We start from the raw sequence: 25,246 nt of genomic DNA, 5'->3' as shown, positions 1-25,246 counted from the left end.
GTACGTAAAGGAACTATTTCCAGTCGTGATGAATTTACCGTGGTTATGGGAGTGATTGAACAGAAAGTGTATTTGTTTTTTTTCTTATATATAGGCGGACGAGCAAATGTGCCACCTGATGGTAGTGGTCACCACCGCCCATAGACAATGGCGTTGTAAGAAATATTAACCATTTCTTACATCACCAATGCGCCATCAACCTTGAAACTTAGATGTTACGTCCCTTGTGCCTGTAGTTACACTGGCTCACTCACCCTTCAAACTGGAACACAAAAATACTGAATAGTGCTGTTTGGCGGTAGAATATCTGACGAGTGGGTGGTATCTACCCAGACGTTCTTGCACAAAGCCCTACCACCAAGTTGTCGTGTACTGTAATTTGTCCTACACAGTCAGTTCGTCTACCTTGAGATTTGTCGCCATAGCTGAAATCACTATCACAGTAATATTTCTTATTGACTTTATCATTTATAATGTAGGTGGAGGAGCGAATGGGAAACCTGATGGTAAGTGGTCACTATCGCGAAGACATTGACACTGTAGGACATATTAGGAAACCCTAAAAGCAAGTTAAAACGTGTATCTAAAGATACATATGATTGTTAGAATATATATAATGTGTATAGGGAAAGTGGTCCCGATTGCTATAATCAGAATTACGCGATACAATCGAAAATGGATCACGAATGGTAATCAGGCCTGAGGGTATACGTCTGGGATAACATCCTGGTATGCATTACACCGTATCTAGTTTTTATTTGCGGTTCATTACTGTGGTTAACTTCTTATTGACTAGACCGGTTTAATGCGTAGGTAGTTCTCTTTTTATATTAAACATGGGAACATCTTAAACGACCTTCGAAGGTATGACTGGTTGAATTTGTTGAAATATTAACAATGGTAATCTTATTGAATTTATTATAAACCCAAATAGTCGTTTTCGCCTCCATTAAGAAGCTATAGTTAAGACTTTTTTTTTTGTTGTATATGTTTCTTTTGTTAAATGTTAAATTTTTTTTAACATTTTAATGTAAAATAATTTATCATCAATCGGTAAAAGAATAGTTCATTTTTATATGGTAAATAAAAAAAATATTTTTATAAATATAAAAAGTTATTTTTCTGAGACTTTAAGGTTATTGTTCTTTTATCCTATATTTTCTTCTTTTCTTTTTTTATATATCTATCTTCGTAATTTATCTCATTACTATCCAGTATAATATTTTTTATTGAACATATCTAGAAGAAGCTGCGCTTCAAGCTGGAGCGTTGAAGCAATTTTATGTGAATCATAGTTCAATAATCGATAGTATCTTACCAACCAATAAAGTTTAATGGAATGAAAAAGAGTCAAATTTAATAAGAAAACAGCCAAAGTTGAGTGACAGGCTATTTTATTTCTAAAATCTAAATATTTTTTGTTCAAGGGGGCACATAAAAGCACCCTTGAATCGTAATGTTACCGAGTAGAATTAAATTTAAAGCTACTATCGCTTCGGAAAAGTAGATTCTACCGAAAAGAACCGGTATTTTGAGACGATAATGGAACTCTACCGTGTCTTCTGTCTTCTTTGACCGGGAATCCTACATGTTTATTTAATTACGTGGTGTATCCCCGTTGTGTCGTGGTAACCTTTCTTAGCGAGCGGTAAATCGTGTTCACTTTCATTTTGACCCCAAAACTTCGATGAGCGAACTTTGACAAACACTAGTACGAAATTAACTGTTTGAAACGTTAAATGTTTTATCTTGTGTGTACATAGCAAACTCGGCCGACGTTGTCCTGTCTACAAACATAGTGACTAGCGAACCGCCCCGGTTTCGCACGGGTGTATGTCCCATAACCATAATTATTTTACTAACAATGTAAATATGTCTTCAATTGTAAGCATGTCTTGGCAATCTGAGACAACACCAAGCTTTAAACTTGACGATAAATAAAATGGCCTTTTTAGTGAATACTTTGTCTTAGTCTTAAAACAATAAAATTAAACTAGTGATTCACCTCGCTTTCTATAATATGATATAAATATAATGTATAGCCTCACACTCAGGAGTAATGTAGGTTTATACCAGTGAGAAATAAATAGAATTGGATCATATAAACAAACAAATTTTACCTCTTTATTATATTAGCATGGACAAGTACTGTAAGCATTCAAACAACATTCAACACCGCTTAAGTACTCACTACTACTGCACTCATCCTTCAAATTGGAACACAGAATAGAATACCAAGTATTACCGTTTCTCGGTTAACTGATACGTCTGTGATACCTACCCAAATAGTTTAGACAAATACGGCCAGTACTTCAAATGAAATGTTTTATTGAATTTATTCTCCACGTTCAAATATTTTAAGAGATAAAATTTATCGATTTTATTAAATATGTAATTGAATATCGTCATTATACGTTAAAACATCGATACACAATGCTCGCTGAGTTTCTGATCAATTTCGGCGACCTATCTCCATGGTAGAACAAGGTTCAGACGATACGCACAAACACCTACCGATATTTAATCATATAGATACTTTTATGATGTTTAAACAACGCTACCATGAATGTTTTACTATAAGCAAACGCAAGAAGCTTTAGCTAAATAGTAGCTTTAAGTAGTTTATTTATGCCTCTTTCAACTTTATAGGTTTTAAACGCTTAATGGACTTTCAAAATATCAAATGATAATTCCTATTAAGGAGCCGACTCAATATATTTCAATTTTCCTTTTTTTATGGCTCAGATTGACGGATGAGCACATGGGCCATCTGATGGTAAGTGGTCGCCACCGCCCACAGGCAATGGCGCTGTAAGAAATATTAACCATTCCTTACAATGCCAGTGCGCCATTAACCTTGGGAACTAAGATGTTATGTCCCTTGAGCCTGTAGTTACACTGGCTCACTCACCCTTCAAACTGGAACACAAAAATACTGAGTACTGTTGTTTGGCGGTAGAATATCCGATAAGTGGGTGGTATCCCAGACGGGCTTGCACAAAGCCCTACCACCAAGTAAAGTAAGCTATACTTGTTTACTTTTTCACCTCCATTCATTTATTAACAAAAAGAAAAACCAATAATCATTTTATTTCAATTAACGTCAAATTAATTATTTGAATATGTATTGTAATTGATCGTGGCAGCTGTTGATGTAAGTATAAGTAGTTCAGTCGGGTGAGACCTAAATTTGAATACTAAATTGACAAGGTTTCAGATACAAGATAGATATTAATTTAAATTACGAAAGATACTAATAAATTCCTTGTTCGCAATTTCACTAAAAAACTATAATTCCAAGCAGCTGATTCTAGTTCTAGTTCTACATTTAATATATTCTTGTTAATTGAAAATTTAAAAGTGATTGTAAGACTCTACTTGAATTAAGTAAAGTTTAATATACATTATACATACCTCATTTGCTGAGTAAACAGCGGCATTGAACACGCATTGAGCAGCGACGTGACGCAAGCGAACGATGGAGCAAATCGTGCTTAACTTGATAAAAGCAATGAATTGCGAGAATGTTACATTCCTATTATCTACCTACTTTCTAAGCTAATTGTTGAGTTAACTTTGCGGTTTCTACTAATTGTAATTTATTAACGTGCTTCTCTTTTAGTGGATGGTCTTTCGTTAATGTGCTTTGATATCTGCGTGCTGGATTATTTTTATGGGTAATAAAAGTGTGCCAATGTGCCAATGCAATGTGCCAATGCATGACTATGTTCTTCTCTCCTCATAAGGGGGCTTGGAGCATAATCCATGGATCCTAGGTTTGGGTATAGAGGAGTGTATGGAGAATTTTAACTAACAGATGAAAGTTTTTCTTTACCACTGATCACAGATGAAATTATGTACACTAAAACTATAGGAGATTTTTCGACCTGAGTTGTAATAAAAAATATTGTCCCCAAATTAGAAGCCTAGAAATTATATCGGCCTAGGTTTGGTCTGCTAATAATAAATCCGCAGCTGCGGAATCAATTACGTCACGGCTGTGATCGTTGATTGACTGATCATTTACGTCATTTGTGATTTTTAAATTTTTATATTTGTTTATTTCTGAAACCGATGAGTTAGAGAATTTTTGACTTTCTAGAATAGAATCTTCAATCCCATATTAAAATAAAAAAATATACTCTTAGCGTATATCTATCGTTAAAGGACCCTCCTGTTGTTTCCTTTCACACCGAACTTTTTTTGTTATAATTAATGAACAACCAGGAAGAAAAAAAATTGCTATCTAAATTATATAAATACTAATTTGATTTATAAATTATGATAATTTCTAAGAGTTGTGGACGTGTTGGTGATCAGTCGAGCCAAAAAACTACCATTTATTGATAAAGTAAAATTAGTAACTGTGTATTCATTTGTAATATAAAAAATGCTGAAAAGTATTTTATATCAAATCTAAGTACCCAAATTTCACTAAATCAATTATTATAGGCCCCAAATATTGATTTCCAGTCAATAAAAGTAGACACATTATAAATTACACAAATTGTAGATACACAAAAACAAAATTAATGGTATAATAAAATACGTCGAAAGATCTCTTTGAACTGTAAGAGATGACTAATTATAACCAATTTCTTGCACTTCGAATGTACTAAAATTTATCGGAATGAAAATAAGCAGGCATGGGTTCTATTCTCGGTGCATTCCTGAAGCTAAACAAGGAATTGTTTTAAATCTGGACTGGGAGCACGTTGCCACTTGTACAGGGTTAAGTGGAATTCAAACCAATTTAAAATAAACTGTTTTTTCTTCGGCATGCATACTTAAATACGTACGCAAATAGGGGGAAGCCGGAGACCAGTATAGCATCACGGTTACCAGATAAGGAAAGATTACGAAATGCATCATAATCTCTTGTTGCAATCTTGTTAAAGCTGTAGAGTTTAAATTATTTTGTCAATATTTTACTATAGATAGGGCTGTCAAATGCACCACTTATTATTGAGTGGTCATTACACCTGCCTACCAACAGAGGTCATAGTCATACTGTAAGAAATATTAACAATGTCATACATCACCAAAGCGTCACCAACTTTGAGATGAGAAGCTATGTCCCCTGTATTATTAAGCTGGCTAACTCACAATTCAAAACAGAATACAACGTATAGCTACTTGGCAGTAGAATAAGTAGAGAGTGGGTACATACCCATATAGGTTTCCACATATCCCTACCACCAAGTGAACCACCTCCAGTTTCAGCTTTCGCGACGTTCGTTTCTATTCATTTTATAGTTTTAATAAAGGATTAACCGCAATACCAATACATCGAGTCAAATTAAAGTCGGAATGTAATATTCAAAATAGATTGTATAACTATTAAACCCAGTTTAATAGCGACTTGTCAAATTATTATAAAGCAAATCTAATCAAAATTTATTAAATTCCTTTATTCGATACAGAAGCATTACACTTGTTGATTGACAAAATAAACACTACAACCGGTTCGGAAAAGAACATACCCTGACCTGAGTAGAACCGGCGAAAGAAACTCAGCATATCTGTAATAATAATTGATTCTAGTTCACACATATAATATTTCTCATATTTACCATACTGTATTAGCGCAATTAAAATAAATATTATAAATCAATGAATTCAATATAAAATTGAATGTATATAATTATTGTACCAATTTTAATCGGTAAAAGGAGTTTCTACCGGGTTTTTTGTCGTTTCTTTTTTGCAGTAATGACATTTCGAACCAGTCAATGCATGTGGTGGCTTTACTTTGAATTGATCTTATCAAATTGTTAAATTTAGTTTTTAAAATTACTTATAAACATTATATTTTATATATTTATAAAAAAAGCGAAATACCACTCACGAAATATCAGAAACTATAAACACCTACAAACTTGAAATTTGGCAGGTAGGTTCCTTGTAGGGTGTAGACATCCGCTAAGAACTGATTTTACGAAACTTCATCTCTAAGGGGGTAAAACAGTGGTTGGAAGTTTGTGTTTTATAAATTTCGTGCGAGTAGAGCCGCATGTTCAGCTAGTAGATCATGTTTTTATTGATAAACATATTCCTCAGGACTTGGAACAAGACCTTGGTGATGGAGATTACGCTAATGATGTCGGCGAAGAGTGGGATCCATTGGAAGAAGACAGCAGCTCCACCAGCAGGCCTCTCCTTGGGATCACACCTTCAGCCTTCACCAGACTAGATGTATCCAGACACACTACCCTCGACCCTGTCGCTGCGACTAATGAACGGCCTAGGATTTTAGAAGATTGTAAGTCCTTATCTACGGAGCATTACTTTACCTTTAAACTACGGAGCATAACTGGGAGAATCTAGACCCTTGTTAGGGTCAAATCCTAGGTCAAGCCATTAAAATAAAAAGAAAATTCATGAATTTTTCAGTAGCAGCTGGAAGATTGTCTTGTACCTCAAACCTAGTATTCATAAGCCATTTATCCTTTGTCTGGTTATACCAACCAGAATGTTTTAAAATAAATAACAGAGTGCATTGGTGTAAATCTCGACTCATCCTCCATTTACCAAATGAAGTTACACCACTTTTGATTAAACTCGATTAGGAGTATATAATCTACCAAAAGTCCATGATTAATGACTTTTAAGAAAACAAATGACAGCACGGGTATACATACGGGTTTTTTAAAACAGAGTGAAATAGCTCACAAAAAGCTACTTTACTAATTATCGTTTCCTATTTTTCAAAGGACCGTTACGGATTCCTCGACTCAATCAGAATATATTGTTTTGATTTAACAGTTTCTGTATGGTTTTCCAGCTCACTCCACAGCAGAGGAGCGCGTGTTTTTACACAAGGGCGCAATAGCGAACATGCGCAACGTCGTCCACGCCGGCAAGTGTCTTACCCCACAGCCGAGATGGCTCTCTGTGAGGAAATTGGCACCAGCTGCGGATACTCTGTATGTATTCATTTTAAAAATGCAACAATTAAATAACTTGATGTTATAATTTTGCTAGATGTGGTCAAAACTTTTATTTGGACGGATAATATTTCAAAGAATAATTTTTTGATAAGAATGAATGTAGACAGTATAGCCAAGCGTTGGGTTTAGACAATTGACCTGATCGCACATGTACGGCCGCAGCTTTACATCGTGTAGGTAGTTGATCTTAAAATCAGATTGTGCTATTTATACATTACATTTCAGTTACATACCGCCGTGCGTGCAGCTGCACCGCTGCGCTCCAGACTCGGGCTGTTGTTACGACGAGAGCCAAGTCTGCACGCCCGTCGATGGGAAATACGTCGCCTTATCGTTCTTCGTAAGTATCTATCTGCTTCTTGTATATAAAAATATATGTTGTCTACATAATTGATATGAATATCTATTAATTCCAAACCGTTTGAACGCTCACCATGAAATTTGGTTCACAAATATGTATTTTTCCATGAAGGTTTGAATACTATCCAATTTGTTTTAACTAATATATAGGCTGCAGCACATCAATTTCTTTACCGATCTATCGACGGCCATGATAATTGGTATACATACGGGTATATATTGCGCAGCCAAATGATTGAATTAGCCATTTAATCAACAGCCTAGACACTTTCCTAAAGGGAGTCCCTAGACTCTTCACCTTAATAAAAATATTTTCACAGACCGACTCTGTTAACTCTGACTCAATATGGTCTTTCCTCTAGAGTGTTTTTTAAGAAAACGAAGGTACGAAGGAAAAAAAGAAGAGTCTAAAGTAACTTACCCTTTCCTTTGAACAACAAATGAATTGGATGTGTGTCATTCAGGGCACTGTTTGAACAGCGCCGTTTAGTAGTGAGGCTAGTGTTTAAGTGGATGGCAAATTAAGCTAGTTGCCTGCGATATATACTCAAACACCAACGTCTAAATTCAAATGTAAAAATATTTTTCATACGTGAATAATGATATTTACGTATGAAAATTGATATGCAAATATCTCATTTTCAAAGATCAAATTTTAAATAAATATGTAAAGGAAGCCCATGGGACATTGATATTAATTGTTTCTTTTGCTGTATTTAAATATTTAAGGGCTTTTATTTATAAAAATACGCCAGTCCTACCTCATTCCAATGAAAATACATATTCATCACTTATAAACCATCGCAGCCTCTTTCAATGTGGAAGAGGATAGAATCGTTTGAAACATACCAATATTTAATTTAAACTTATTTACGAATACTCCCTATTTTGCTCATTATGGTGACATGATATAGGTTTAGCATCGTCTCAATATCGACATTACTCACAAGTAGGCAAAGAAGGCGAATTTATTTGATGGAATGTTCAATCTATGTCTTCAAGAGCTGTTGCTTTATAAAAAAAATGTATTATTTCCAGCTAAACCGAGCCGGTAGTAACGTCACACCCGCCAGAATATTATTCTACAACCACACTAGATGCGCTTGCGTCTCAAAAGAAACGCAACAGAGTACACCTAGGACGAAGATTTATCACAGAGGCGAGAAAGAGATTGAAATTAGAGAGGAAAAGAACGAGAGTGTTTCGAAAGAAAGACAAAACGATTGGAGAGCGCCCACTGAAGAACCTAGATTAGAAAGAGACGAGGAACAGACTTCTCCACCTCAATTAAAAAGGTAAATTATTAAAATGATATCATTTCTGATAAAAGCTTTCTAGTAAAATAATTGTCTAGCACACTGTTTAGTAGAACAATTATTATCAACTGTCCCAGACAATAAATTATTACTATAGATTGTAAATCACCAACTCTTTAATTACATTTAAATAATACAAAATTTTATTATAATTATAATTATTTTCACTAGATGCACCTGTCCAGCGCTGTTCAAGAATCGTATAAAAGATGGTATATGCTCCTGTGTTTGCGATTGGCCAGAAATAACTCGGAAACGCGAATGTCTCATCCTCGCAAGGGGCAAGGAACACTTCGGATTGAGGGATAGGGTATGTGTCTCACAAGGAGACTGTACAATGCCGACCTGTGAGTACGGACCCTACGAGAGAAGTTCCGGCAGATGTCCGTATAGACGATTCAAGAGAAGATTCCACTCGAGAAGATACCAGCGCGACAAAGTCTGATGCATTATCGCTATCAGTAGACCTTACTAATTTTCCAATCGACATTTCAAAATTAAATTTTAAACAGCTACAAAATATTAGATATACTAATAAGTAGATCTAAGTCATACAATCCAAAAATATTAATGGAGTGTGTACATAAAACAAGAGGAGAGGCTTATGTTGACAATATTTGAGACTGTAGGCAAGGTATCAAGGTATCAAGGTCCTGCCCATACACTGCCAACCGTGTAACCTATGATCAGTTTCCTGTCTGAATTTATGATGAAATGATATGGAGAATCGTGGTTGAATGGTAATCGATACAGAATGTTAAAAATCGATTAAAATATAGACTGATAGTTAAAGAGCTGATGCTATTAAATAATGCAATATGAATTATGAAGCAACATTCAGGACGTCGTTAGCGGAATCGAAATATCGTTCTTTTATTAATGTCACTTTTTCATTTAAATACTAGTCCATACAAAATACTGCTTTGATAAAAAAATTATGTAATAAACTAATAACTTGGCTTTCGGTCGACATTTTTGGTCTAATTTAATAAAGAAATTTCAAAATAAGTAATAAAATTTACGCAAATGTTAGACGTAATTGGCGACTGTTTCAATTATTATTTTAGCCGACAATATTAACACTGCTTAGTAAGAAAATTGTTTAAAATCGAATATCATACGAATGTATTTAATAATTCTCGTTACATAAAAAGTCAATTATAACATAGGTAAGGATAGTCTGTATAAATAAGAGGTATTATGTATATTAAAATTATTTTAATAATTATAACTTTATATAAATAATATAAAGTTTTTTAACATCTGTTATTTATTAAGGCTTATGGAATATAGCCATATCTTCATGTTTCGTCTTAAGAGGTGGATATACGTCGTTGACGTTGCTCGACTGGGCGTCACTAATAAATATGTCTCGCGGAAACCTAACAACTCTTGTACCCTGTTATTGCTGTAAAAAAAGTAATATATTCATTCAGCACAACACCTCGCCCCGCACTGGTCAATTAGGCGACAAAGGGATTGCAACGCGATTACGATTGCTCGTATCAAATAATCGGTAAAAATATTGAAAAAGATATTCTACAAAAACAAGCCGAAGGTCCCATTAGTATTGTTTTTCTTAATATTCTGATTTAAATAAAAAAAATATATGGTAGAAATCAGAAGAAAAAAAAGCTAATAATAACAAATTCAGAGAATACTTCGTATATTTATTACTTTTTACTTCTAATTGTTTTTAATGGTTTTGGAGAAGAAGAAGAAGAAATACTAATATACTTATAGCCTAACTACTTATAGGATATATCCTATTAATAATTTTTCCGGTAACAATAAGCGAGAAAAACGTTATCACGTATCGTATCTTATATGTATCAGAACTCAAAACCTTTTCACGTATATCCACGCCTTAAAGTATTGCTTGTGCAAGCTATATATTACGATAGTCAACCAATACTAATTCCTTGTATCATTATACGGTAACCAAATTATTTTTCTTTAATGCGCAGTTATAAAAAAACTATACATTTTCATTTTTTTTAAAGAAAAAAGTGTTTTCATAGAATTTCAAATCTTACATTTTGTATACACACGAGTTGAGAACATAATTTATTAACATTTATATTATATATTTCAAAAGCGTGACCTTGCTTATCAGAATAATATAACAGAATAAATACTATATTGCTAAGTGCCATAATTATTAATGAATAAAAAAATCTTAATAAAATATATTTGTACTGTTCACAAAAGGAAATGCATACATTCTAACGCTTTCTCCTATCTCGTACCTTTCCTTTTTTGTATTCAATATAATTTAATATAATATTTACACCTACTTACATTTAAGTTGATATAAGTTGTAAATAAATCATTTATTAAAAAAAAAAACATTCTTTTACTTTTTTAAGACAACCTAACTAAATATAAATATATATTGGATTGGCAAATGGCTCTCCTAATGGTGCGTGATCACCATTGCCCATAGACATAGGTACTTTATTAATAAATATTAATCATACCTCATATCATCAATACGCCACTAACTTTGGAAATTATGACATTATGATCCTTGTGCTTATTACACTGGCTCACTCATTTTTCAAACCGGAAAACACAATAATAAGTATTCCTGTTTGGCGGCAGAATTTATGAGAACTGATACACACCCAGACGGGCTTGCATAATGCCAACCACCAAGTTAATTATTAGCCACAAAAACATCTTCAAAGTATCATTTATATAGGATGGTCGATGTGTGGCAAAAGTATCAAAATCTCATTTAAAAGATACAAGTTTCCTCACGAGGTGTTTGTAATTATAAATTAAGCAAACGTGTTTGGTGTGTGTAAGTAAAACGACCACTATTTATTTTTAAACTATAATCATTTTGCTTGTAACAAATGTAATTTATTAAACTAAACATATCATATTTATAAGTAACAAATTATTATACTCGGTTCCTGAGTTAAGTGGATAGAGTGCAGAGTAAGGCAGTTCCTCGTTTGACCCAAAAATCTGAGGTTTCCTTGCCAGAGTGGAGGTCGACGGCCACTACGAAAGCGCCCATACGCAGAGGGTAGTAATAACACGGACAGACGTAACGATCTACAAAACGTTTTTTAAAATGTCAAAATGTAATTAAATATGATTAAAGTGAGATGAACTAATTTGCCTCTAATCTAACCGTTCATTGGTTCATGACATCCGATGACGTAATATGCGACCAATGAGCGTTCAGTATTTTATCAAATTAGCAGATTCCACATTGTTCATAGGTTAATATTAGGTTTCTAACTTACTCCTCAGCCGCCTGCCCGTTGATCGTACTGGTTTGAAATGTATGGGCGTCATGGGGAAGACGAGCTGCATCGGCAAGGGCTCCTGCAAATGTCCATCTTTACGGAACCAACTGGCTCCTTCCAGATACAAGCCCCTGAATGATACCGAATTTAATTTTAATTATATCATAATAAGGTAACGTAGTTCATAGAGCTTTTTTTACTTTTTTTATTAACACGGCATTTTAGCAAATAAGGCAAATAGAAAAAAAAACGTGTTTCTATCCTCTATGTCGGTTTCAACTGATACATCAAAGTAGTTGTCAAATAAGATGGACATTTTACTGTGAACTGTTTTGTCAGTATTGACATTTTGGAGTTATTTGCAGGTTTGATACCATGACTGGACGAATTCGTATCATTGTATACGGCAAATATCTGTTCTAAGCGAAGCTAAGCCACAAATGTACCGATATAAAAAAAAATTATAAGCAATACTGATGCTATTTTCGATTTTTTGTATACTAAACGAATTCGAGATATATCAAGCTATTTTTGAATTTATTTGTGACGTCAATAATATGAATATAATCATTAAATGTGTGACCTGATATAAACACCGCCATCCCTCGGCGGACGAACGAACGCGGTTTCCTCCAACGGCATCACGTTGAACTCCCAGCACAGAGTGTCGATTGGCCAGCTCTCGCCGCGGGCCGTGGTCTAGCAGAGAGCCGTAACGATCAGATCAGATTGTCATAGCTCAATCAACAACAATAAGGAAAGTGTAAATATATTATAATGGTTGTAAGTTAGATCAACTAATTAAACACAGAGTAAGTTAAGGCTGGTTGCACGTTGCTCGTATTCTTCTCTCTTCTTGTATGTTCGAGGAAAGATCGAGTACGTGAAAGTTGAAGTTGACCAAATACAAATATTGTGCTAGCTACTTAACCTTAAGATGAGAGACGGAGAGACAGACCTGCATGACGGCGGTGAGGAAGCCCGTGGGCGCGACGAGCGCGGGCAGCCAGCACAGCGCGGGCGGCGCGCGCTAGAGGGAGAGAGACGGAGAGACAGACCTGCATGACGGCGGTGAGGAAGCCCGTGGGCGCGACGAGCGCGGGCAGCCAGCACAGCGCGGGCGGCGCGCGCTAGAGGGAGAGAGACGGAGAGACAGACCTGCATGACGGCGGTGAGGAAGCCCGTGGGCGCGACGAGCGCGGGCAGCCAGCACAGCGCGGGCGGCGCGCGCTAGAGGGAGAGAGACGGAGAGACAGACCTGCATGACGGCGGTGAGGAAGCCCGTGGGCGCGACGAGCGCGGGCAGCCAGCACAGCGCGGGCGGCGCGCGCGGGGCGGCGGCCCACGCCGACAGGTGCGCGCCGCGCAGCGACAGCTCGCGGCACCACGCGCCCAGTGGCTTCAGCGACGGCCGACCTGACACACACGCGGACCCGTTTTTTAGGATAACCGTTCTTAATTTTTTTATAAGTCGTGAAACGCTAAATTTATTTTAGATATTACTAACAAAAACAGTGTCTGTTCGTGTAAAACAAGTCATTTTGATCTTTTAAGCTAACCCTTTTGCCAAAACCCAGGTACCCTGCCCTCGAAGATGCAGGAGTACATGGTCTCTAGTATTTCAGACATTATCACCAGACCTTCGATTGCACGACGTAGTTCCTGTGGTAAAACATGTTTTAGTTAATTTTCACCTTATAGAGTCTTAATTTCTTAGTATCATTTGGTTAAAAATCATCATTTGGAATAAACAAAACACATAAATTGCAACACATTTTAGCAAAAAAATAATAATGTTGTTCCTAAACTTCCAGTACGAAGACCAGGAATCAACCTAAAAGTAACAGCAATTTGAATGTTAGCCCATCAACTTTCCGACGAACGAACGTCCCTAAAAATTGTTATCAAAAATCGATATATTCCTATATTTTCGGTGCTAGAACATAAAACGCCAATCCCATATAAATATAATGAATAAATATTACGTTTAAAAACTAAAGCACAACAAAGGAAAACAAATGCATCCTAAAAAGTACGAAACGAGAAAATATTCGGGTATTTGTCATCTGGCAGTCAGTAAGACACCTAAATAACTTCAATTCAACAAAAAATTAAGAAAAAGAAAAAGAGGTTAGCCGTGGTCGAACGTACCCTGAGGATTACTTACAATAAATACATTTTAGGATACGCGAGGAGAAGACTTTATGCTTTTATTTAAGCAAACACTATGCTATGCACGGAGGAATGTGAGATTTCAACATAAGACGTACTTAAATACCAATAACGCCTTTTCTGCCATTCTCTAGGATTGTTTTATTGTAATAGCGACAAGGTTTTTACATTTTGTTGTCAAATTTATATATATAATACCTTATCAACATATTAATGTAATCCATTTCCAACTTACAACAATGAATCTAATATTTTTATAAATGATTCAATGAACTCCGACCACTAATTTTTAATATTTAACAATTTTGTTTTTTTTTATCATTGTAAAAATGATCGCAGTAGATAATTGTGTCTCACCTGCAGACCGGCCACTATGTTGCCAATGAGCACGTTGTAGTACCCGATCTCCTGCAGCAGAGACACGCACATCGGCATCACGATCTCCGGCCCCATCATGCGCTCCGTGGTCTCCACGTCGATGCGCGACGGCAACTTGGACAGCATCTCGGCTGCCAGCTCGTCCACCTTATTTCATTGGGTGTCGTTCATGTAACGAATGATGCAACAAAATCTTCAAAGTTGTAACTCCATAATGTTAGCCTTACTTTTTAAAAACCCTTGAACACCATTACACATTTACATATTAAATCGGGATTGTTCATAAAGCTATTTGTGGTGCGACAATAAATTAAAAACGAAATTAAAAAAAAAAACTCGTTTTGACCTTTTAATCAGAAACTGCAAAACGTACTTGACTCAACATCAAGATGGATGAAAGTAAAGATTTATAATACTATGCAGTAAGTTCATTATTTTACTTTTTTTTTATTTATTGAATTTTGAAGACTTAATAAACAATTTATTCCGTAAGCAACAAAAATTTAAAGGTAAACTTATATTGATTCGATGTTTGACGTTTTAGTTTCGAGAGTCAGACAATTCAAATGGATCTATTTTATTTTTAAAAATAAAGTATAATCTGATGAACGGCTTCACCTTTTGATCTTCCCCGCCTCCCCCGCCTCCGCCCCCCGTCGATGCCAATGCAAAAAGAGTCAAACACATGATCCGAGCATCCTAAACAAAAAATAAAACCAGCATATAAATATTTTAAGCTTTTTATAACATTTAATTACGTTTTATAAAATTTAATAAAGTACTTGTGCCAATGTAGCGACGTCAGCCGAAGCGTGTTGTCCCACTGACTCAGCTCGCTCGGAAGCCGGCAATAGATCAAGGAAATCTCGATACGATTCCAGGCTACCATCACGGGGAATATGGTACGAGGGTATGCTTGATAGTCTAAATCGTAAGGAATACAGATATTGGTGTGACGGAAACATTCGCTCGTATTACCGTAATACGTATATGAGTTAGTATACCCATAGCTTATTCCAATCGAAGAATGATTAGAGATAAACAAACCTTAGTTACTTGCTAACGACGCGATTCACAAATATATCAGCTATATATTATACTTTAAAATTTCCGCTAACAACTTGGTCATGACATCAAAACGCCTTTTTAAAGTCAATAATAAATATCATTATTTAGACTCTCGACATATGATAGCGCGTGAAAGCGATGTTATTTATTTAGTTTTTACCCCCTTGTGGTTGGAAAAGACTTGTATGGTACTAAAGTAACACTAAACTCGACTTATAATTATATATATAAAAGATGTTAATGTAGTAAATAAAAAATATAAGCAAACATACATAAACCAACCTTTTTGACGGTCGGTTTTGACGGTCAGTTAAAAATTTGCATTATCATGATCAAATACCTACCTATAAAATGGTGTATCCAGTGCTTCCTCGCAGAAGAACTGGTTGATATACGCGATGAGAACGCGTTTATCCCAATCGTCAGTAATGTGCCCTCCGTAGTTGATGATGGCGAAAAGATACCTGAGCGCGTCCCACGGCACTTCTTCGTATTCTTCCAAGTAATTTGCAAGCAGATTGTCTGAAACCTAAACAACAGCTTAGCCCATGCTTCATCAATATAAAACTCAGGTCATTTATAAACTTGCATTTACCTCAAAATCTGAATCGTTAAAACTGTAGACGGCGTTGTATCCCAGCTGACGAAAACGTTTGCGCGCTATAAGCGAACAGTGAAAAAAGGACACGCAGAAGAGTAGCCGTCGATACTTGGGAGTGGCTTCGTCGAATTTATCCTCGTTTAAATTTGCGAACAGCCTCACCAGGTTGCCCTTCAGACCCTACAACGGAAACGACCATCGGCAAATGTTAAATACACCATTTTTTAAACAGCCAAGTAAAAATCCTGAGTTCTCGTCTGTCCGACTCGCTGGAGTCACCTGCGGAGGCTCGGTGGTCATCTTGATGGAGCGCTGCAGCACGCCGAGCGGGAACTTGTCGTCGGGCATGGACGACAGCCACAGGCGGAAGCGCGGGTGGATGCGCGGGTTGTCCAGCCCGCGCAGCGCGCCCAGCCACACGCACGCCAGGTGGCAGTTCGCCAGGAACACCCAGCCGCCCTCCTTCATGCCGTGGGCCAGCATCCTATGAGCACGGCATAATATGGTTGTCCTTTAAAATATTTTTCCGTGCTCGTCTACTCACTATCCGTCTACTAGACCAAGAGTTGAATACGCGCTGTGCTTCGATAACTTAAAAGAAGACCCACCTCGCCGCGGTGGGCGCCTGCCCCTGCCCCAGACTGAGGGACTGGAACTTGTCGAACATTTTCACGTCGATGGCCAGCTGGATGAGGGCCGACGTGGGATCCACGCCCGGCGACAGCACGAACAGGAGGGAGGTCTTCCAGGTGGACTCCTCCCAGGCCGCCTGCGCGGTGCAAACGCTAACATAAGTAAGCGAGGCCCGGCAAGCGGTCTCCCCGCGGGGCCCACCTCCCTCTTCGCTCTCACCTTGATGTCGAGCACGGGCGGCTCGACGTACCTCGGGCCGAGCACGTTGACGACGTAGGCGCTGACGCACGCCGCCACGCGGTCGACGCGCAGCGAGCGCGCGAACAGGATGCGCTGGAACTCGTTGCAGATGTCGTTCCAGTCGCCTGCGGGCCGCTTCGCGCGTCACCGATCCGACCCGGTATATACGTCGGAAAATTTTAACTTTACTTTTTATTCAAATAAGTTAACACTATTTTTAGACGAGCCAGTAAACGAGTTTTTGTTTTTTTTTTTGGCAATGAGTTTGATCACGTCCTTCAATAAATACAGAAAATCGAGTTCGAAAGTTCGAACCGAATCGTTCCTATTGGCTAGTTATACATTACAATCACTTTCTTAAGTTATCTTTCGCCTAATTTTAGGCATAAATGTCCCAAATTGTAGTCAATAAAGTAACAATTGAACGTACCAATAAGCGGCTGCGATTCCGGCTCGGGATGAAGGTACCACTCGCGCCACTCCTTCGAGAACACCTCGAAACTGTCAATGACACCATGGAAACCGGGTAACTTATCCAATTCTGTAATATTGTCCCAACAGTCGTCGGGTAGCCAATCTGTAATGAGACAATGTATTTTTCTAATTACCATTAAAATTTCAAACTATTTTACATAACAATCATCGAATTACTTAAATATTTATTAGAATAATATAAATTATAGTTTTAATATCCCAAACACCGGCATTCACATTATATTTCTTAAGAGTATTAATTAATAAATACCTATTCAGAATATATTTTATGATTACACCAATACCAGTAGCAAAACAATGGTAGATTCTGAACTATATTTGAAGATTGTTCTACTATTCGTCAGAAAATTAATATTTTTTGAACATAGTAATCGGATCTAATAAGACAAGAATTCAATATTATTTGTATTATTTGCTGTAGAAAACGTAGAACTTTATCTCACTGGTAGGATTATCAGGCTGTTCGGAACGATCCAACACCACTCCGCCTTTAAGCAGGAACAGGTACTCGTGTGTGCTCATCTTGCCCATCTGAAAGAGGATCCGAGACACCATGTGGAAGGACAGCAGCAGCTTGTGACGCTCGAATAGTGCACGACATGTGTTCCTGAAGAAAGAAAAAGGATGGATAGGTACCACCCGCACGTCAGACATTCTTCCGCCAAATTGCTAGTTGGTATTATTGTGTTCCGACTTAAACGGTGAGTGAGCCAGTGTTATATACATACAGGATATATCTAATTAATTGTTTTCAAAATTACTTGTAAACAGCAAAAGTGTGGAATTCGTTAAGGTTGCTGATTCTGTCCTGCAGCTCGCCGCCCTTAGGACTGCGGTCGATGGAGTACGTGAAGAGGTCGATGTAGGCGTCCAACGAGAACTGGTACATGGGGTCGATGCGAGATAAGTCGTTCAGAGCGAAGAAAAGTACCGAAGCACGAACCGCTACTGGCACATAACCCTGGAAAGTAGGAAGAAAGAGACGAATGCTTTATAATTCAATTCAATTTGTTTACAATTAGCGGTGGATGGATGGAGGAAAGTGTCATGCCGCACTGATTTATTGGTGAGATAAGGGTTGCATTGTGATTTGCACGTATCGATTTCGTAAAACTTATAGAAAAATAGTTCTCTTATTCTAATGTAAATACAAAGGTTTTGATAGAGATTGCAAGAATAAAATAGCTAATAATACCAAATTCAGGGGATATTTTGTTAATACAAAACAATAAGAAATCATTTTCTAATTATCTTTTTTATGTAAAGTCATTTCACGTATATCTACGCCTTAAGACATTCAACAATATTTATATTTGTCAGAGAAATTAAGCGTCCTAAAACAAGTGAAATAAATTAGATGTAAACAAAGTTTACTTTGTATGTGATTTGTTTCTAAGGGTTTCAATTATTATTATTTTTGCAAAAATTTGTTCAATTACAAAGAAATGTACAATATTAGAAATAAAAATCCAATTCCACTAACGGATAATGGATAAATACGACTAGATTTATGTGAGACCTGTCTAGCGCTGTCTATTTCTTTCTCAGTGTCCTGCGACGTGATGAGAGCCTCCTTCACCTCGAGCGACGTGCGCTGTGAAGTCTGGAGCGTGATGAACAGCTCCTCGTTTTCGAGGAGAGGCACCTGTGACTCGTACATTATTCGGAGTAGATCGTTCTCTAAATCTATCTGTGAACAGAGATCAAACTAGAAGCATATCGAAAAACAGTTAACTAGCAAATATCTAGAAATTAAGTTCATATAACAACAGTTGACTCAGCGTATGAATCACCAGTGCATCTTAACCGAAGATTGATGTTTTCAAAGCAGCCCTCTATCAAGTGTTTAATTTGTAAACACAAATTAAACACTAAACTAATAAACATTAATTCATCATAAATTCATCTAGAGGAAAGTCGCACGTTTCTAATGAAAATTTTCACGTGTTTGGAGGAGCGCCAAACCTTGTTCCCAAAGGAGAGAAGGCTTTAGCTGACATTTAAAGAATATTAATTCAGAGAGCTTTATTATAATTCGTAAAAGTTGCCTAATAATATTATCTGAATACAAATATTTAATTTCACGTAACTTACAAGAACTTTCTTATTATTGGCGATGGTCATCACAAGGTTATCTTTCATAGTCTCCAGCTGCGGCCGTTCCTTCCGCACCACTATACTGAGGAGCTGCGCCGTCAGGCCCTGTTCCTTCACCGCGAAGTTAACCATCGTCGTCTTGGTCAATGTTTCTGGCGTATACACTGGGTTACCTGGATGGAAACCATGAATTTATTGTATTGAAAAAATGGAAAGAGAATTGTTATCAGAGGTAGTTTTAAGATTAATTTAAATAACAATAATTTAAAGCGAAAATATATTTGTACCTGAGTACCTAATTAAAGAAATTTAAAAACCTTTTCATCAGGAAAAGAGCTCAAATTTCGCCAACTATTTTATCATTGCGGTATTAAAACTAATATTCACATCACATTAAGGAGATCCAAATTCTAAGAACACTTAATTAAATAATTATAAATACAAACAATGAAACATATTTAATATGACGAAACAAAAATATTAATTTACCAAGTTTTGTAGTGAGGTACATCTTAAATTCTGGATTGTAGGGCACCATTTTTTCATTAAACTTGATGACCAAGTCAGCACCGATTCTAACGATGGCTTTGTCTAATATAGGTGCGATAGACGGGTCGAGGACCTCGCCTACGTTTTGGACTATAATAGGCTGGCCCTGTGATAGACAGGTTTCCATGATCTTGAGGTAGTTTGGCTGACCGAAATCGACGATCTATTAGAACAATCAAAATAAAATAATATTAAAAATTTAATTTCAAATTACAATTCTAATGCATTTTTTTTATTAAAAATCATTGAAAAAGTATACGCTTCGAAGACTTTTCTTGACTGATTATCGAATATGGACCCCATATTCATTCATATATTTATATAAAAGTAATTGTTTGTGGGGTTATATTCATTTATGATAATATGTATATATCTATATATGAGACAAAAGGCCAGTGTGCTTTATTTTAAATAGACACAATAGTTACGACAACTATGAGTCACATATCACTCATGGGACAGAGAAATGGTTATATACATAGAGTTTTAATATGTACATGGTTGATAATAGCGGATTCATGGGATCTAGTCAGCGACTGAACCATTCTATCAAATCAGCTGAGACCTGTATGTCGTTCTTCTCCTCCAGCCTGGAGATCCAGATGAGCGCCTGTCCCTGCGGGTCCACGGCCAGCGGCCAGCGAGTCGCGCGCACCACTATTATACCATTCTCAGCACTGAAGTTGTCATCTATAAATTAGTGTAGTAAAGCCTCATGGTAATTAAATCGAAACCAATATTATAAGTGTGAAACTGAGCCGTACATCATGAGAAATCGCGTACACATTGTTAAGATTACAGAAAAGGATATAACCTAAAACCTGAGAACCTCCCCTGACATGAGGGCTAAGCCACGGTCGAAAACTAGTACCATGTAATGATAATCGTAATCACCTGGAAGTCCCATGTAGTTCCAATCTCTCAATGTGGCATCATCGAGCAGAAAAGTCTTCATACTCAAATCCATTGTTACTGGTAACGTTTCGTTATAGACCTAGAATTCAGAAAAATAACGTGAGTTATGAAATCTATACTAATATTATTGATGAGAAAATAATTCTGTCGGTCTATTAAGCTTCATATATTCCACTAGCTGAGACTTCATGCGCGTATGAATTTCACAAAAAAGTTATTGTTGTAGCCTAAGTTATTCCTTATTACATCAGCTATCTGCCAATGAACGTCCCGACAAAATCAGTCCAGCCACGCCAGAGATTAGCCGTAACAGCAGGACAGAGACAAAAAACTAAAAAAAATATTTTGGTATATGTACCGTGTATACATACATATGCATTTAGTAAAAAGTGGTTATTTTAATATTACAAACAAACACTAGAATTTTATTATATGTACAGATAAATCAGAATCACTTGAACTCTATTTCTTTATCCAAGTCCCCACTTTATTAAACCCTTTTTAAATTTCGTCTTAAGAGTTGAGCAAAATAATTTAAAAAAAAAACCATGTACGTACTTCCTTGAACCAATCTCCCATCAAGTCCTCACGATATTCGGAAACGAAAGGCCCGAGGTAGGCCACAAAGCCCGTAGCTATGAGACAGTCACCGGGTAGGTTATCAAATTCTTTGTCTAGCCGCTCTACAGTCAACTCCCATCTCTCTCGTTCACCTGTTGGCAATTAAATGATATAACAACGATATATTAAGTATTTGCTTCAAAAAATTAAGCATTTAATGACCAGCAAATCTCTGTATATAGCAATTGTCATGGATCTATTGAATGATACAAAAAAATAAATGTTGCAATGAGTAACCATAGAGTGGACACTAAAAAATCCTTTTCCATAAAAAACAAACGCCAATTTTCACAGTTACAAACGGTGTCGAATTGTATTAACTTCTAAATCTACATCCATTTTATTTATAAGAAAAAATAAATTGATTATCAATATTAAATATTAAAAATCTTTACCCGACAGTCCAGTAATGAGCGCTTCAGCACGTTCTAGTTTAAGCTGTAGCATTCTCGACTTCCTCTCGAGCTCCTCCTTCTGCGCCAGCTTCTCGTCGTACTCCTTCTGGAGGCGAGCGATCATCTCGCTCAGCTCCCGGAGCTTGGCGCGTGCTTCGGCTAAAATTTGCTGCTTCATGCGCAGAGATTCTAATGCTTCCTCCAGGCGTTCCTTCTTTGGCTTTACTATTCTAAAATAACATATAATCATTCATAAGTACCAACCTTTCGGCAGTTATCCTATATTCAAACAGAATTATTTGACGTCCTTCATATTTTATGACCAATTTGCCCCAAATTAGCACTGTTAAGAGTGTAGGTGGGAAGTGGTCAATGTGTTTTCAGTTCAGTTGGCTACTGAACGTTGACCGTGACACTATCAACTTAGGAAATGCTCAGAACTTAGTGACTTATTGTGATTTTGGTAACTATTTAAAAGTTCTGTGATCTCGTCCATACGTTGTCTCATTTTACACGATATTTACATTCGCTCACACTTTCTTGTTCGACAACCTAAAGTTTAATCAACAATTGACCCATTATCCCATATGCATATCACGTCATTATTGTGAACATTATCGTCACTTACTTGTAAACTTTTCCATATTTCTCAATAGCTCGTACCCACAAACACAGCGACTTGGCTGCGAGAGAGACAGTCCCCACTATTTCAGGATCAAAGTCCGGCTTAGCCGTGTATGTACCGATCTTCTTCAACGTCTTGTCAGCTATATTATCTTTATCGAACTCTCGTAGTCTGTCCAAGAAATATTGATCGCCGAGTTGCCGCTTCGCCTCCGCCCAGGTCGGTTCCTTCTACAAGAGAGAAGCACTACTCATATATCTGTTTGGTTTGGTTATATATCATAATTACGACGCAATGAGTATCGGACTCACCTGCAGTAATATAAGGACGGCTTCCATCACCATCTCCACCTTCTGGGGCGGTTTTGCGTACGACTTGACTTCCGTAATATCCTTCTTGTTGAGGGCGTCCAGGGCCTACGCGGGAGGTATGCATTAGACAAGGCAGCACGGAGGGCGGCGGGGGGGCGGGCACTCACCTTGACGGCCTCCTCGAGCGCGGGCATGGCGCTGGCGAGGTCCCGCATGGCGGCGTCGGCCAGCTTCTTGCACTGCACCTCCTCCTCCTGCGTCTTCTTGCTGCGCGCCGCCACGCTGCGCTGCTGCTCGTCGGCGTTGCGCTGCTGCGCGTTGATGACGCCCATGTACTCGATGCACTGCTCCGTGTACTCCGCCACTTGCACCTGCGGGAGGACTCGCAGTCACGACTCGTCGCCAGACTAACGCGAACCCGTCCGTCCTTCCGTTTGCGTCGTACCTGAGCGACGGCCAGTTCCTCGGACATTTGTCCGACCAGTTTGGTGGTTTCCTCGACTTTCCCGAGCCCGTTTCGAAGCTTGTTCGCCTGGAGAGCTATTTCGATTCGCTTGAGCCGTAGCATCCTGAAAAGTTATATAGTTGGTGTAGATGATTCATAAGTATTTTTTAATCTATTTAAATAAAGGTAACTACATCAATACATTACATTAAACTAAAGTAGATTTGCAACTGTCTTTTGTGTAATCTATTACGGGTCAGATTGGTCAGAATATACAGGTCACATGTCATATTCTCGCAGAAACAATTATGTATTCGTTAACAATCATACGCAGCTTCTTTTATACTATAACTTTTACTGATACATCGAAATATTCTTTTAATATACATAATAAATAAAAAAAATATATTTTAATATTTTATTTATTTTAAATATTATTAATTTAAATCTGTATTCCAAGCTAGTGGCCGAATTAAATAGCAAATTTGAAAAAGAGATTCGATTTGATTTGACAAAATATTATGAAGACGTAAGAATCCGACATACTCCTTGTATCCGGAGACGAGCTCGAGATAGTTAGTGGGAGTGACATAGTTGGTCCTTCTCATCTCGCGCCACATCTTCACCGAGTATTGGCCCACCGACGAGTGGATCAGTGACATTATAGACGCAACCGACGCTCGTAAAGCATCTTCTCGACTTTCTACAAGAGATTCCTTCCTGCGGATCTAAAACGATGACAGAATCCATATTATGAAACAAGTCCTTTTTGCTATTACATAGAAATAAAAAAAACTTCAGTCAAGTTTCACGATATCTACCCACCTTGGATCTTACACATCCAATGTTGCTACATAATCTTATACGTCTTCTTCTATTATTTTTTTTATAATTGTGTTCAATAATAACAAATATTAATGTGTATTTAAATCTATAGTAAGTTTTTAGTACTCACCCTGGGCCCGGTGATTGAGGCCAATAATTCTACTCCCTCGAGAAACTTGTAAGCTACTTCAAGCAACGCCTCACGCGGCCACTCCAGGAACCAATTAGTTGTAGTAGCATTGATTAGTGCTGGATATTGCCGTATACGGTTTCTATTACATGGAGATAATATTTTAGATTCATGTGTTCGAAAAGAGTATTTTTAGAAAAACTCCCAAAGAAGAAGAAGAATATATAAGAGGGGAATTTGTATAATATGACTATTACTTTGGAGGAGTTCATCCATTAACATTTTGTGCAAATCTATTGCACCAAACTTTTCTTAAAACTTATATTAGTTTCATTCATCCGCTATCACAATATATGTTACAAGTACGTACATTAATTTTCTATATCTCACGTAACACTATGACACCACAAAAATGCGATGCAACAAGAGCGGCCAAAACCTATGTTGTAAAAAATATAAGGCACTAGGAATATTAAAATCAAAAATACCTGAAGTCATCCCCAATAGGACTGAAACATAGCACGATGTGCATGTTGGCTTGGACGCGGTCCACTAGGAACAAGTAAACGGACTCGTTCGTCTGGACTATATTCGCATTCTTCATCGGCTTTTCCAGGGATTGTTTTATCTGTTAAAATTAAACAGATTTGTCAAGTTACATATGGTTTTTAGACTGGCTCTTTGGTTTCATCTAGTACATAGCCCGCAATCCGGCCCGTTCAGTTCGAACTCAAGCCATGCCAATGAAGTTATTTAATATTTCTATCGCAGAAAATCTTAGCTTGTCTCCAGTCGTGTCAGATTTCCTTTCCCATATTAGAGAGAGATTAGAGAGTGCACCTGTGCTTGCGCACACA

The 25,246-nt window shown here is 37.2% G+C and overlaps 2 protein-coding genes across 2 annotated transcripts in view; one reads left to right on the top strand and one right to left on the bottom strand.

The window, feature by feature from the left end:
- LOC125066503 overlaps positions 1 to 10,218 on the top strand; it is a 36,808-nt gene extending 26,590 nt beyond the window's left edge. The window contains exons 2-6 of the mRNA XM_047674599.1: positions 6,061 to 6,262; positions 6,785 to 6,926; positions 7,176 to 7,290; positions 8,349 to 8,605; positions 8,798 to 10,218. Of these exons, the coding sequence (XP_047530555.1) occupies positions 6,061 to 6,262; positions 6,785 to 6,926; positions 7,176 to 7,290; positions 8,349 to 8,605; positions 8,798 to 9,071 (990 nt within the window). The 3' untranslated portion in view covers positions 9,072 to 10,218. The remainder of the gene's footprint in view (positions 1 to 6,060; positions 6,263 to 6,784; positions 6,927 to 7,175; positions 7,291 to 8,348; positions 8,606 to 8,797) is intronic.
- Positions 10,219 to 11,498: 1,280 nt separating this feature from the next.
- The window catches only part of LOC125066246 (dynein axonemal heavy chain 2), a 41,876-nt gene continuing 28,128 nt past the window's right edge, over positions 11,499 to 25,246 (bottom strand). The window contains exons 50-79 of the mRNA XM_047674249.1: positions 24,878 to 25,017; positions 24,390 to 24,531; positions 23,981 to 24,162; positions 23,435 to 23,558; positions 23,157 to 23,360; positions 22,990 to 23,094; positions 22,682 to 22,908; positions 22,054 to 22,283; positions 21,596 to 21,750; positions 21,017 to 21,116; positions 20,688 to 20,812; positions 20,063 to 20,285; positions 19,571 to 19,746; positions 18,996 to 19,166; positions 18,238 to 18,437; positions 17,920 to 18,083; positions 17,412 to 17,558; positions 16,961 to 17,106; positions 16,717 to 16,877; positions 16,388 to 16,592; positions 16,103 to 16,288; positions 15,852 to 16,036; positions 15,222 to 15,363; positions 15,058 to 15,138; positions 14,419 to 14,586; positions 13,449 to 13,551; positions 13,148 to 13,305; positions 12,473 to 12,588; positions 11,887 to 12,020; positions 11,499 to 11,692 (exon numbers count right to left, since the gene is read on the bottom strand). Of these exons, the coding sequence (XP_047530205.1) occupies positions 11,553 to 11,692; positions 11,887 to 12,020; positions 12,473 to 12,588; positions 13,148 to 13,305; positions 13,449 to 13,551; positions 14,419 to 14,586; positions 15,058 to 15,138; positions 15,222 to 15,363; positions 15,852 to 16,036; positions 16,103 to 16,288; positions 16,388 to 16,592; positions 16,717 to 16,877; positions 16,961 to 17,106; positions 17,412 to 17,558; positions 17,920 to 18,083; positions 18,238 to 18,437; positions 18,996 to 19,166; positions 19,571 to 19,746; positions 20,063 to 20,285; positions 20,688 to 20,812; positions 21,017 to 21,116; positions 21,596 to 21,750; positions 22,054 to 22,283; positions 22,682 to 22,908; positions 22,990 to 23,094; positions 23,157 to 23,360; positions 23,435 to 23,558; positions 23,981 to 24,162; positions 24,390 to 24,531; positions 24,878 to 25,017 (4,740 nt within the window). The 3' untranslated portion in view covers positions 11,499 to 11,552. The remainder of the gene's footprint in view (positions 11,693 to 11,886; positions 12,021 to 12,472; positions 12,589 to 13,147; positions 13,306 to 13,448; positions 13,552 to 14,418; positions 14,587 to 15,057; positions 15,139 to 15,221; positions 15,364 to 15,851; positions 16,037 to 16,102; positions 16,289 to 16,387; positions 16,593 to 16,716; positions 16,878 to 16,960; positions 17,107 to 17,411; positions 17,559 to 17,919; positions 18,084 to 18,237; positions 18,438 to 18,995; positions 19,167 to 19,570; positions 19,747 to 20,062; positions 20,286 to 20,687; positions 20,813 to 21,016; positions 21,117 to 21,595; positions 21,751 to 22,053; positions 22,284 to 22,681; positions 22,909 to 22,989; positions 23,095 to 23,156; positions 23,361 to 23,434; positions 23,559 to 23,980; positions 24,163 to 24,389; positions 24,532 to 24,877; positions 25,018 to 25,246) is intronic.

This window comes from Vanessa atalanta, chromosome 9 (assembly GCF_905147765.1).
Source record: "Vanessa atalanta chromosome 9, ilVanAtal1.2, whole genome shotgun sequence".
In the NCBI taxonomy this organism is placed as follows: Eukaryota; Metazoa; Arthropoda; class Insecta; order Lepidoptera; family Nymphalidae; genus Vanessa; species Vanessa atalanta.
This window is presented reverse-complemented; position numbering and strand designations above follow the sequence as displayed.